Source organism: Oreochromis aureus, linkage group 1, assembly GCF_013358895.1.
Source record: "Oreochromis aureus strain Israel breed Guangdong linkage group 1, ZZ_aureus, whole genome shotgun sequence".
Lineage (NCBI taxonomy): Eukaryota > Metazoa > Chordata > Actinopteri > Cichliformes > Cichlidae > Oreochromis > Oreochromis aureus.
The window spans coordinates 38318488-38332975 of record NC_052942.1 but is presented as its reverse complement, the minus strand read 5'-3'; the positions used below and the strand labels follow the sequence as shown (position 1 = coordinate 38332975).

Here is a 14488-nt window from a genome sequence, read left to right as displayed (position 1 = left end):
ATATCTTAGTGCTTGCATCACCACTTCAGGTGTCCTTACTGTGGCATGAAAATGAAAGAAAATCACAACTAACAACTAAAATTTAATCAAAACAAGTAATCCTCCAAGCTGCACAAATAGCACAGGTCTCTCTGTTTAGCCGGCTGTGCAAAACATGTGCCGGGACCATCAACAAAGTATAACACAAACAGCTTCAACAACATTTTTCAGCATACTTTGTATTGTTTCATGAAAAAACACTTTAACCAGCCCTAGCTTTCAATTTCAATCATCTAGTCACAACTTTAAGACTTATTTCATTGGTTCTGTTTGTTCTGTTTGGCTAACGATTTAAACTATTATCTTGTTTTTTCAACTGTTTATTTCCAACGATTTTAGGAATTCAAAACATTTTAACCACTGGCCATACGTTTGACAAAAAAGTGAGTTTTTATTTAGAAATCAAGCTAAAGTAGCGACTGCATTTTAACTTTTTATGTTTATCTAACACATCATCCTATTAGTTATTGCTTTTTAGACAAACTGTGACTGCATATATTTTGGTAAAATACAAAGACTTTTGTATTTTCCTGCTATTCTTTACTGCTTATGTAGTACTCGTCATTTTTGTGTTTAAAGTTTAAAGTATGCTTAATTCTTTAATAAATTGTGATAGCTGAGCAAATCTTTCAGGACTACCTGTACTCCCAGGAAAACACTGCTCCACCAGATACTTTTTTTTTTTCCCAGCACTGTTTAGCTAAACAACGCAGTAGAAAATAATATCCACACCCAAACACTGAAAATACTGTTTGGTGAACTGAAATAGAAATACACAGTAGTCTGCAGAATTCTTGAACCATCCCTCATCTCCACCACATTTTGCTAGGAAAAATGGGAAACAGATTTATTGTGCAAACATACATGTATAAGGCAAAAACAGAGTTTGCACAATTCTAACAAGCTTAAAAGTCAATATTTGGTATAACCAACATGACTGTCAGATAATGTTCATCTGCTGCAGATAGTTTTTTTTAGGCCTGCAACTCTTTGCCCATTTTTAAGGACACACTGACAGACTGCCAAGACATGTGAAGTTTTCAGCTTATAGCTCTTTGGGAATCACTTTATTGCCGCAAAAATATTCTTTTATACCTGTCAAACTGTGTTACATTTGGCATTTTTTTTAGACAACAAAGAAAATGGTAACAGATGATGGATTTTTGCAACAGGCTGCTACTCACAAAGTGCCTAACAATTAAATTGAGTCTGCTTAGTTTTCTGTAATGTGTAGACACAACATCAATTCATCCCTTAAGTTAGGAGCCACTTTTATTCGGTCAGGTACAAGGACTGGACTAAAAATGAGTGAAAAAGCAACCAGTGTCCAATGTTACATGAAAGCCTGTCTAATTTTAAGCAAAATATAAGACTTTTGCTCAGAACTCTAAAAGCAGACGTGAGTGCACTATAGTATGATTTGTATTAAGAAAAGCACAACGGTCTGTTCTGAACTTAAGTCGGGTTTGAACCATGAAGAGATGAGAGCTGTCGTGAAGTTCTGATACCTTATATTGCACCCAGTCCTTCATAAAGCCTGAACTCTGACTTTGAGAGAAAAAGTAGCAAAGTTTGTCATTTTGAGTTCAACACAGCATGAAAGATATAGACGAAGGTGTCATAGGGTACTGGAGTGTCACTTCGGGACTCGTCTGTGCATACGTGTGGGAGATTGTCAAAGTGCGAAGCGTTGTGGCTCAGTGTCACTTTTAGCAAGTGAAAATCTCAAGCAGAGTATTGGCACAAACAGAACATCGTCATCCGACGGCAGGAAAACACACATGCATTAACTACAAAAACGGAAAGAGAAATTGAGAAGAGGCATTGAGGAAATAGAATCAGAGGGAGAAAATTGGACAGGATGGTAATGGTAATAGAAAAATAGGACGGTAATAAACAAAGACGGATATTTCGATCCGGGAGTTGTTGCTTTGCACTATTTAAATGTCTAAATCAATCTAACGACTAAAAAACAAGGAGGTGCCGCCGATTAGCCGTAAAAGGTAACTTGGTTCAGGGTATGAAAGAAGTAATCTGGCACACAGAAGCTCCTGCATCGTTGACGTCAGGATGTTTCTTGGAAAGAGTAGATGCCCTGCCATCATTTGCACTCATTTAAAACAGCTTATGACACATTTCTGATTAGAAACTGCTGACCCATTGAATTAATTTGTTTTAATTTACCTTGGCACATGTCCTTCAAAGACATACGTCTTGTTGTCCCAATCATCTGGGTCAGGAGAGTAGACCTTTCCGAGCACTGTAGTTGGCATACGGCCTGAAAAGAGAAAATGCATCCGTTAATCAGTCTGCGTGAGAATGATTCAGCAGCACTAAATATGGTGGAGAATTAGAGTATAAACCTCTGTTTTTGCTCTGGCCTCCTAGTTGTGCTTTTGCATTGATATATACATGTGTTTAAGTGTGTGCTTCATGTGTTTTACATTCATTAGAATAAAGAAAAAGTGGAAAAGACTTGAAATCACAACACTACAAACAGTAGCTTTTTAAACAGAGGAAAACAAAATCAACAATAGACATACATAGTGAAAAACAGCAGAAACAGCAAAATATCCAAAGACACTCGCTCAGGTCTCAGCAAAACTGAGAAGTGACATTGCGGGTGACACTGGGAGAAAGAAATGCAAAAGAGAAAATGCTGTTTGAATGCATAATGATTATAATCAAGTAGAAAGAAGTGTTGTTGTCATTACTCTTTCTCCTCCAATTCCTCACACTGTACCATGTGGGAATTATTCACAGGGTACCCTTCAAAATTTAAAAGGCAGACCTTGACATGTTGAATTTTAGCTGGATTGTCTTTGTGAAACTTAACTTTTGAGAAGAGTTCAACACCACTGAAATGTGCATTTGTAGCTCTGAATGGCAAAAGCAGATAAAGCAATGCTAATCCAAGTGCAAGCATATGAACAAAAGCGACGTACTGTAACTATCAACAGAGAGGTAGCAAGACCTTAACTGTCTGACGAGGGATGGACATGTACTTCTAATGCATAACTCAACCTAACTGACAACGCAGTGTGCCGTGAAGCCTGTGCAAATCTGAAAACTGCATGGATGCTTTCTGGGACTCAAAATCTGAGATTCACTGCCTGAGTTCAGACAGACCAGAAACGCAATACGCTGACAGAGAATAAACATTTAAAGTGTAATTAACTGTGTGTCAAATCGAGCACTATCTTGCCTTTGTGACCCTTAGAACAGCTCCGTGGGAGTCACGGCAACTAAATAGTGATCATGCGGGGAATGATGATGTAGTGACAATGGAAGAGTTGAGGCGGAGGTGAAAAACACAATAAACACAGTGTGTGTGTCTGTTTGTGTGTTTTAATTACTGCTCACTGATTAGGAATTAATTAGCTGGCACTAAGAGTGTCACCTACAGAGAGAGAAAAGTTTGAGGGCAAAGTTCAAAATGTGCTTTAAAAAGTAGATGAAGGCTGTTTTATTAAGTAGATGCTGGTTGAGCGATATTTTAAAACTTTCCAACCGACCTCCGTCTGTCAAATAATGTTAAATTCACAAAAAGACAGACTTTTAATTTGACAAAGTAAAACAAAATCACCCTAAAGACAACAGGGAATTTTGAAATGAACCCTCCATTCGGTGTGGTGTAATTAATCTGTGAAGGCCAGAAAAAGGTGGTTTTGCCTTTACATAATTCCTCAAGGACACCCAAGATGATTGTTGATAGCACAGAGTCGGGCTAGGCAGTTACCTGGATTTAAATGTGAATTATAATGGCTTCCAAATATTATGAAAACACACTAATTGGGGAAAAACAAGTACATTTATGTATTCATTTTTAATTTTTCACTACCGCCTACTCACCCCTGTGACTATTAATGAAAATTTTCTTCTCCCCTGCCACGTGTGCGTGATCATTTTGGTCACCGATGGTCACAGTCAGGGTGCTGGTCACTGTCTTGGCTGGACTTCCACTGTCACTCATAATAATAGGAATGAGAAACTCTTTTTGGCGCTCGCGGTCAAACGTCCTCAAAGCTGTTAGTGTCGCTGTGCCGTTGAGATTGTCCTGAAGGTAGAAATCGTTGCTGTAGCGATATTCAGGAGGGACGGCAAAGTGGAAAGGAGGGCCATTCTCAGGAGAGTCGTGATCCACAGCTTGAAGGAGGGTCGACGTTTGGTTCAACCTTACTACCTAAACAAGATGAAAAAGGATGAGGGGTTGTAGCTTTGTTCACTGAAGATTTTTTTAACCACGCAGTCAATCATTATCATTTGCTTCGTCTTTATGAAAATCTCTACACAATAGTACAGTATGCCATATGGGATTAAACCCAGTCAAGCCTACCTGCGGTCCAGCCACATTCTCAAAGACTATTGGAGAGTACGCTGCTTCAAACTCTGGTCCGTTATCATTCACATCCAACAGAGGCAGCTGAACTGTGGCACTGCCTGTCAGAGCTGGAACACCGTGATCAGTCGCAATGACAACTAAGTGATGCTGGGCTATCCTTTCCCGATCCAGAGGCCGGGCCACTGACAGTAGACCGGACTGATCAATGGTGAACAGACCCTCAGGATCTGAGTCCTCTGATAAGCTATAGGTGATGTCACGGTTCTGGCCTGAATCAGAGTCGCTGGCTACCAAATGGGCCACGCTGGTTCCCACAACAATGTCCTCAGGTAGTGGAGCAAGTGACATGAAGTGTGGAATGAAGACAGGAGCGTGATCGTTATAGTCCTCCACCTCCACCACACAGTGCAGAAGGCTGGAGAAGTCCAGGTCTTCAACCTAAAACAGGAAGCGCACAAATATCACAGACATGCATTATAACAAAGATAATAAACTCAATACTTCTTGTAATTAGAGCCAAAAATAATTTTACAGTGAACCAAACAGTTATTGTTACTGCAATTATTATTTTCCAAAGCAGATTTCCAAGTTTCCAGAGCCAATAGCTTACCTAAAATAATCAGACAAATGCCAATAAATACATTCATTTTCTTTACACTCCTGTAATTTGCTGAGAAGAAGTGTCATGCCACAAGACTTTTGCATCACCTTGACAAAGTTGTTACTGGGATGTGGCTTATGGGTTGTTTGTGGAGGACAACAAAAATGTTCTTTGCCCTTAACGGGGTAACCAAACAAGAGTAGAGTTTAATTTTAAGAGGTTAAGGAGGCGTAAAAAGAAAATAATTAAATCAGAGTATGAGGCCAATTATTCACCATTGGGAAAGTTAAAAAAATACATTAGCACGTTGCAGTAGTTTCTGTGAGAAGCTTGACTGCAAATTTCCAAGAAAAAATACACAAAAAATGCAATTTTAACAGTAAAAAGGCTTTATGTGAGACAACCAGTGTAACTTGGTTATCTTCTTGTAACTTCTTAGAATCAAAGAAAAGAATAAAGACTACTACATGTAGGAGGAAGTGTTTGGATTGGCTCATATCATAAAGGAAGAGCAGCATAAGTTGTCTTCAAAATGGCCATTGATGATTTTTTAAATCATCAATTATAAAATCAAAGTAAAAGACGAACACTAAAGCAGATAGAGGGTTCCTCTGGGTTTGCAACATTTATATCCTTTTAGAATTCGAGGTTACTTTCTAGCAACTTTCTATCAGTTCTACCAGTATAAAAACTTGCCTGGGGGACTTTTCTTATTCTTATCTGTAACTGACATATGACACTGACACTGTCAGACTGCCTTTATGCTATTGTCTTCACCTTCACAACTCTTTACTTTAGCTGTTGATGGAAGGGCTGACAGGTTGGTTTAAGAGATTTATGATCATTGCTTGCAAAAATTCTAAAAGCCTTTCCTCCCATCAGTTTTGACAATGCTCAAAACTTTCCAGGATTGTTCTGCATGTGAATGCAGCCAAACTTTAAATGCTGATTAAAAATCAATTTATTCTTAAAACCTTAAATTCAGAGTAATTTTCCATATTCCATTCACGTTTCATACTGTCAGCTGAAGGTTCACGTGACTATTATGAAAAGGAATTGAATGAATTAGAGAGAAATCTGAATCAAAGTCATTTTCAATAGTGAAAGCTTTTGTAATTGAAATGCCGTCCACATACCTTCAGTGTGAGGTTGAACCTCTGCTCGCTGTGCCGTTCGTAGTCCAGACGTTTCTTAAGCCGCAAGGTGCCGCGCTGCTCCTGCTTGTGACTGACCATATAGAACTTCTGCTCTTGGTCTCCAGACACAACACTAAAGGTCAGCTGGGCGTTTTCACCAATGTCCCTGTCCTCTGCTGCAAGATCCAAGACCTTAGAACAAGTCACAACAAGCAACTACATTATGTTAAGGGAACTGGCTATTTACATTTTTGACACTCAAAACAAACAAAAAAAAGCAACGCTCTAAAGCCCCGAACAATAAAGATAACCCAGGTTTTCTGAATGTAGTTAAGATAAACATGGACATGACCAGTGTTGGGACTAACGCGTTATTAAGTAACGCGTTACAGTAACTACGTTATTATTGTGGTAACGAGCACGGTAACTAGTTATTATGCCAAAACCAGGAACGCGTTACTCGTTACTGGGATTTAGATAGGCTCGTTACTCGTTACTTGCCGTGTGGGTGGATATCGCGGAGCTTCCACAGATTCAATAACATTAGCAAGTAGTGGAGGCCAGCAGGTGGATGAAGGAAAAGGGAGGCAAGAGGAGAGACCCGGCGGCCGCCGTCCGCGTGTCAGGTGAACTGAACTTCAGGTAAGAAGTTATGACCTGCAGTCTGTCTGAGTCAGATATAAACCAAGTTTAGGTGGAGTTTATTTTCGGTATGCTGACATTTTCGTACTGCGTGCTAGCTAGCATGACGGAGTTTCTATACAGCTGGGTGGGTGCTATGTTACTGATGTTGAACTTTATTTTGTTCATACGGTTCATTATTAGAGTTGCCAACCGTCCCGTAAAAAACAGAATCGTCTGGTATTCAGAGCAAATATTACGCGTTTCGTACTGAGGTGAAAAGGAACACAGTTTGTCCCGGACTTCAGCTACAATGAAAAAGACACAAAGCTGAAGCTGCACAGCTGCCTCTTCTTCTCTCATTCTCTCCCGTTTCTACTTCAATCACGAAACTGATCAATGATCAGCTGATCGGCTTTTCTCTCTTGTTTGTTTATCGCCCACTTTGCGCCAGAAAGAGGAAACCAGCGGATGTCGCGTTAAACAACAGCAGCAAGTTTAAGCTTGATCAGCTGTTGTTAGAATTTATTTAATATTAATTTCTAGTATCAGCTGATGTTTGCTGGAGCCACAGCTGTAAAGCTGCTGGTCATGATATCGGTTTGGTTATCTGGTGAGAGGGAAACATGAAGATGAAACCAGGAGATGTCCTTACTGAATCATCAGAGCTGAACAGGTGATGGAGAAACAGGTTTACCTTTTAGGTCACATGAATGAGTTGAAGGGAAGTTATGAACTGTTTCTGAGAGACAAATAACACCAGGATCCTTTTCTATGTAGCTGACAGCTGGTAACTGTGCAGGGGCGGGTCTAGCAAAGTGTTGCCAGGGGGGCAGGTAGGGCATTAACAGGGAAAGGGGGGGGACAAGGAAATACTTTTCTTTATTATTCTCATTTAAAATGTCTCGCTTTAAAAAAAAAAATAATTATCTGAGTCTTACAACAAACAATTGATAGATTGATACATATATACCATCAGAACAGTGTACATCACTGTCACAACAGTGTTTATTTTCATTCAAAGGCTTTATGATTTTTCCTATAATGGTGGGCGGTCTCTCTAGTCAAAATGCCGGGGACGATTTTTTTTCCCAGTCCAGCTCTGTATGCAGCTCATCTGCAGTCTGGTGTTACCTACATCTTCCTATTCAGAAGGCAGAATTTCCAAGTTCTGAGTACTGTGAGATTATTCGGTTATCATATGTTACCTTATATATGTAATCAAAGTAGTTGAATTATGATACTGCTGTAGATCATATTATACCCTTAATATAGAGTGTGTGATCAGTATGTAGTTTTAGTTTGCATTATACTTCTGACTTAAAAGAGTGTGAAAACCATTAGATCTTTTGGATTGACCTGTACTACTCGACACTGTTGAACGTGTTACATGGTTTCTTGACATTGCATACTGCTGAATCATGAAGAGAATGTTGGGTGCAGAAGGCCTTGTTGTTCTGATAGCAGAAGAGACAGACCCCATTCCATACCCCCACCTTTACAGAGAGCAGAAAGACAGGGAGCCGAGGTCATAACTTAGGCGCCGTGTGAGAGAAAGAATGTGAATGTTTAGGCTTTTACGACTAGGTGGGGGCCACTAGAGGCTATAAGAAGCTGAGTAACCCGTCACCATTTTGAGACTTGCTGTGACCCTCTGCAGGCAGGTCTCCCCATCATGATGGTTCTTATGCTCTTAAGTGTTGAATTGTATGGAAATAAAGTATTGTTGATTGAGCATTTATACACCGAGTATTGTCCTTCCTTCAGCCCAAAGATTAAAAGAATTGGGAGATTTTAACAGTACAATCAAAAGCACCACGACTGCAGTTTTTGTGTTGGATGTAAAAAGCAGGCTAGAATCATGGCGGCGGTCAACGACGGTCCAGGCGTGATTTCTCTCATGGAAATGTGCACATTATTTTTTCCTTTCTATTGGTAGGTGGCACAGTGCACTTGTGGCATGTAAGCAAGATAGAAGACTGGCAATCTTGCTGGGTATCCAGTTACAGAAGCAACACATTAACAAGAGAATTCTGAGTAAAACCAAAGTTACTTTCCCTAGTAACTAGTTACTTTGAAAGTAACGAGTAACTTGAAGTAACTGAGTTACTTTTTTAGAGAAGTAACTAGTGACATTGAATTTGAGATAATTTAATTAATAAAGATGTCTGTAAGCGATGTGTGTTTTGGGGTGTCGAAGTAAGATGTTTTAGGATTTTTAGATGGGTTTTGTTTCAGTTTGAGATAATATATACAGTTACATTTTCTGTGTGTGTTGTTGAGTGACAACATGCGCAGTTTAAATTGGGCGCTGTTCCTTCCTCTTTTTAGTTTCAAAACACAAAGGCTGTGAGATTAAAATTACTGTGTGAGTAACGGTTTGACTTTTGACTAGGGAAATAATACGCTTACTTTTGGGTCTATGAAGATATTTGACTTTGAGTGATGTTATGAGAGGTTGAGTTTATTTTTCTGTTTAAAAACACATAAGTATATGCACTTAGTACACCCACTCAAGAAATTATTGTGTGACTGATGCTACAAAACTGACCTAAAGAATGGTGATGTGTGTGGAGAAGTGTTAGTTGCCCTGATGTGTGAAATGTAATGTAACTAAGTTACTAATTTAAAGTAACTTACCCAACACTGGACATGACTGACACTGCATATTTCTGACAGGAGCAAATTATCCATCATTTCAAATATGATACGATCTAAAAGCAACTGCTGCAGTCAAAGAAAGGAAAGCTAGCAAAATAACTCCTAACTGTGTTAATTTGTAATGAATAGGCTTATCAATATCCCTGCCCCATCTCCACGGAGGACTTCCCATGATGCAGTGCAGTATAAAATTGAATTGTACTGAAAACGTTGATATAAAGGCCCATTTAACAATGGAATAGCAGTTCCCTCCTCTGAGCATCTATCTCTCATGTAAAACTGGTGATCAAAAGTTTCTTGCCCTTCTAAGACAACCTCTTACGGCAATCTAGTCCCACTTAGGAAAACAAAGAACAAACCTCTGAACCTCTGAATTTTGAGGTCTGATTAAAAGTTTAATCTGAGTCATGGCCCGTCAAATAATCTTCTGTAAGAAACATGAATGAAACCTGCAGGGTTGTCAGATGAATATTAGATGTTAAGTTTTAATGTGAATTTAATTTCAAGATTTGTGAAGAACCCAGAATCCAATCATTTTCATAATGCACGAGCCATTCAGCAAGTTTGATTCCAAAAAATAATTATATTTGGGCACAGTGACACCACATTGCATGTTTTCTTGTTATTTATTTTTGTTTTTCAAACACACCAAGAAACAAATTACCACAATGTTGTAGTTCTGCGCTTGTTGATGTCTTTGGTTTTATTGTCACCAAAGGCATCAACCTAAAAGAGGTGACACTAAAAGATCTGGGATGATTATGTTGCATAGTGACATGAAGCTAAATGTTAGATAGAGGAATTGTACCAGAGTAGGGAATTGTTGGGATTGTTGCTGCTGTTGGACTCGATGTGCAGCTTTCCTCTGGTGTGGCAAAAAGTATGAAAGTATAGAACCTGCCAAACAAAGTTGAAGGGGGTTGGCTCTGAAACACACTCATAAGCTGAGTGGCTGTAATCATTTTTGTCATACATGTTTTTGCATTAAAAGTGTAGTCACCCTCACTGCTCAGGGACGTTTATCTTGCTGTATTAAAGATACAATAATTTTCTGCACGGGAAAATGTTTACAGTTTTCTGTCTGAAATTAAAAGGAGAGAAAAAATTAGTTCTGAAAAACGTGTTAGTGTGTAAAACACAATAAAGACAAAAAAAAAGTCATTATAAAAAATGCCTCATGCTGCACTTAAACTCAGGTCCTTCAACATACAAGAGAGTGGTGAGTGAGTGGTAACTCTGACACTAAGCCACTACGAAAGAAGTTAGAGATAGCCGGCTCTCTATTCTGAGTAGAAGCACAGAACACAATCAAGACGGCTGTTTTGAGGTATGAATGGTCTATCTATGACAAACAGTGTGAGCTGGCCAAGTGAAGAAAAATAACTGATAGCATATACTGGGAATGCTGCTTTGCAACAACTCCACCAACAAGAAAAAGAATAGTGAGTATTGTTAAGGAGTATTGTTTTTGCTATAGCAACTTCAGCCACCCACCTCTGCATTGGGCTCTGCGTTCTCAGAAATCCTTGCCAGGCAGGAGTGATCAGTGAATCTTGGAGCGTGGTCATTCACATCTTTGATCAGAATAGTTGCAGTTCCCGTTCCTGCCATCCCTCCCCCATCCCTGGCTTCCACCACCAGGAGGTAGGACTCAACTTGTTCCCGGTCTAGCCCGCCGATGCCTACAGTGATGGTGCCTGTGGTGGGATTGATGGTAAACATTTCTGAGAAGGTGGGGACTCCGCCCAACTCCACATTAGTGGCATCTAAACTACCCACAATCCTGTAAGAGAGCACAGCGTTCTGCCCCACAGCTGAGTCATCCAGGTCGGTCGCCGTCATTTCCATCACCGATGTCCCTGCTGCTGAGTTCTCTGCTACTTCTCCGTGACAGCTGGGAGCGCAAGTGAAGATGGGCGCGTTGTCATTTATGTCCCATACATTGATGATGACATCTGTGAAACCCGTCAGACCTTCGCCGCCCTCATCTGTGGCCAGGACAACGAAACGCCAGACAGCGCGCTCCTCGCGGTCAAGCGTCCGCTGGGCATAGATCTTCCCTGTGACCTCATCGATTATGAATTCACTGTCTGCACCTTGGCCGTGGAGAGAGTAACGCAGGGCCTCCTGGTCAGCGTCCTTATCTGGGTCAGTTGCTGTTACCTACAACGTGAAAGGCACAGTGAATCAGGCGAGGCAATAATCTTACAATCACAGAGCTTTTACACTGTTGCTGACTTGGTTGTGATATCATGACTGACAGCACTCCATAAGTGCCCTGTGCAGTTTTGTACTCTCGGGTATTTAAATCTGGCAAAGGGCCATCTTTTTAACCCCAAGCCTCACCTTTCCTCCCCCTCTTCTGTCTGCGCCTTTTGCTCATCTTCAACACATTAGCAGCAGTAATATCAGGTCAGGCCAAAGTTGCTTTAACTTAACACAGTAATTGCAGAATGACTGAGAGCAAAAATGTATGTGTGCTTCTACAGAGGAGTATTAAATTCACTCTTACCAACTGCGTCAAATATTAGAGACATTTGTGAAACCCAAACTTGATGTGTACACATGTACAATTTAATAACTCACAGAGTCAACAAAACTCAAATACCTACTTCAACATAATCAACAAATATGCAATTAAACAAAAGAAACAGTTGAGTTTTATGTGGGTTTGTAAAAGGGAAATGACATTGGATTTACCTGTGTTACTCTTGTGGTCTACCTAAGATTTTCTATTTAGACATCTTACTCCTCCGAGGACCAGAGAGCGGTAGAAAATAAAATTCTGTTTTTCTTCTGGGAATATTCTCCTGGGTCCCTTAGTACCAACTCAGCATTGTTTAAACAACCTTTGTGGCATAATTTGCTGCATAGCCTCTACTTTTTTTTGAGAAGCTAGAGAGGTTTAAGGGAGAGTTCACCTCAAACTCAAATACCGTCTTCTCTGTCGGACTGTAGTGCTATTTATGTTTGTGTTTGGAGCTCTAAGTGGCAAATAAATAAACTGACAAAACTCAGCAGCAATGCATCAGTGAACATGTTTATGTAGAATATAGTTTCTTCTTTCTCTTAACAGTCATATGTAGATAAAGAAACAATACTGTAAGTAAACAGAGGACTGCAAAAAACAACAAAAAAGTCACACACTTCATCTGAGTGAGTAAGCTTGGACTTTACCTGCAACACAAACACCGGAGAACCATCCAGCTCCTCTGTTACGCTGCCGTAGTACTCGTTAACAGTAAACACCGGAGCCTCGTCATTCTTGTTGACCACGTTTACTGCCACAGTCGTGTAATCTTCCCACTTCCCATCTGAAGCCAGAAGATGAAGCTTGTACCTGAACACAAGTTTCAACTTTGTCAGGGATGGACAATCGTTCAGCAAGCTTGGAGGATTCTTCTCTGAGTGTGTTCCTACCTTTTGTTCTGTTCGTAGTCCAGAGGCTGGGCAATAAAGATAGTGCCCACCTCTGGTTCCACATCAAACACTCCCCCTGTGTTTCCTGATGTGATCTGGTACCGCAGCTTAGCGTTTCCACCTGCAAACCAGTATAAGGATGAAGGTAAATTAACAGTGACAGTAGAAATGAACCAAAGTATAGTAAGTAAATCTTTTTGGAGCTGTGGAGAGGAAAAGTTATGGAGTTTAGCTTTTGTATTTGCAAAAAGAAAGAGCTGTGGTGAAAGCTTGATCCCCCACGGACTAGAAGTACCCATTTCACTCGGTACTGCTGGTTTCTGCTACACCCAAGATCCGTCTCAGTTAACAGGGACAGACAGCAGCCTGCTTTAGCTGACAGAACAGAATTCAGATACTAAGTCTTAGATCTGAAAAGGAGCCAGTGTCCGTGCTTACAGAGGTGATTGCCATTGCCTAACATGTAAGAATTTCATCCATGTGACAAGAAATCTCTTAAAAAGTAAAAGTCAGATATTTTAGAGCCATTCACAGAAAAGAAAAAGGCTTTACGGTTACAACTGATTCTATCAATTTGATTACAAAATAAATTATGACCTTTACCAACAATACAAACAGATATGTGCCAATTATTTCTACCAATCCTTCCAAACTACAAAGAAATTCACCCATTTTTAAAAAGAGACATTTATTCATACTGTTTATTCTTCATACTGAAGAATTTAAATCAAATATTTGTTCTTCTTTATGGGATATTTAAAAAATACACTTGATCACTAAAAAGAATTAAAAAGTGTAGCATGCAAATGTACTACCAATTATTCCTGGTTTTAATGGATCCCAAATATTTGATCACAAAACATCAATTATCAATCAGAAGATTATAGCAATCCAGCCTTTTAAGCTATTAAATCTGACAACAGTGGGATTTAAATTGCTTTTAAGGGCGTTAACATTGTTCCAAAGCCAGAAAACTGCAAAAAATACCAATAAATACAATCCATCTCCTAATTGTTGTTGTTAATGTTATCTGTTAACTTTCTATGTCGGGTGCAGTCTTTGGTAGTGTGTGTGTGTGTAGTGTGTGTGTGTATTGCTTGTGAGCGTGGATGGGAACAAACTGCACAAAAGGGAACAAAAGGCATTCAAAGTAAGTGTTAGGCCTTGGGTGCTGAGTCAAGTAACATTGCACTGAAAGATGTTTAGTGGTTTTGTATAAATGCCAAATTGTGGATATTTTTAATATCATAACTCTCAAGGAAATAACACTAACCTCTCTTTTCAGCTGAAGATGAATGATTTCCATGATACCGATGGTTTCTGAAAAGTTGTGTCCTAAAGAACAGCTATTGTGCAGCCAAGAATAAAACCTATGCAAGTCATCTAACGCCTTTCACAGTTAGCAGACTTACTGAAGCCAAAGTAAACTTATTGTCAGAGGAATGTAAACAGAATTCAGACAGTGGTGTTTATATTAACGCAGACGCATGTGGGAATTCATATAAAGGTAGTTAAATACAACAAAAGTGAGTGCACCCAGTTCAAGATCGCATAAAATGCCATTTATCAATATGTAAAGTACTTTTTTACATCTCTTTTAAACAGAGTTATAACTGTGCTTACAGGTCGTACACACATGACCTCTGAGACAATAATTAGAAAACCTGT

At 39.6% G+C, this 14488-nt stretch overlaps 1 protein-coding gene across 1 annotated transcript in view; it reads right to left on the bottom strand.

Moving 5' to 3' along the window:
• LOC120441124 (neural-cadherin-like) overlaps nucleotides 1-14488 on the bottom strand; it is a 370842-nt gene that overhangs the window by 141037 nt on the left and 215317 nt on the right. The window contains exons 20-26 of the mRNA XM_039614938.1: nucleotides 12821-12941; nucleotides 12578-12740; nucleotides 10895-11563; nucleotides 6119-6310; nucleotides 4376-4819; nucleotides 3892-4222; nucleotides 2224-2317 (exon numbers count right to left, since the gene is read on the bottom strand). Coding sequence (XP_039470872.1) covers nucleotides 2224-2317; nucleotides 3892-4222; nucleotides 4376-4819; nucleotides 6119-6310; nucleotides 10895-11563; nucleotides 12578-12740; nucleotides 12821-12941 — 2014 coding nt within the window. The remainder of the gene's footprint in view (nucleotides 1-2223; nucleotides 2318-3891; nucleotides 4223-4375; nucleotides 4820-6118; nucleotides 6311-10894; nucleotides 11564-12577; nucleotides 12741-12820; nucleotides 12942-14488) is intronic.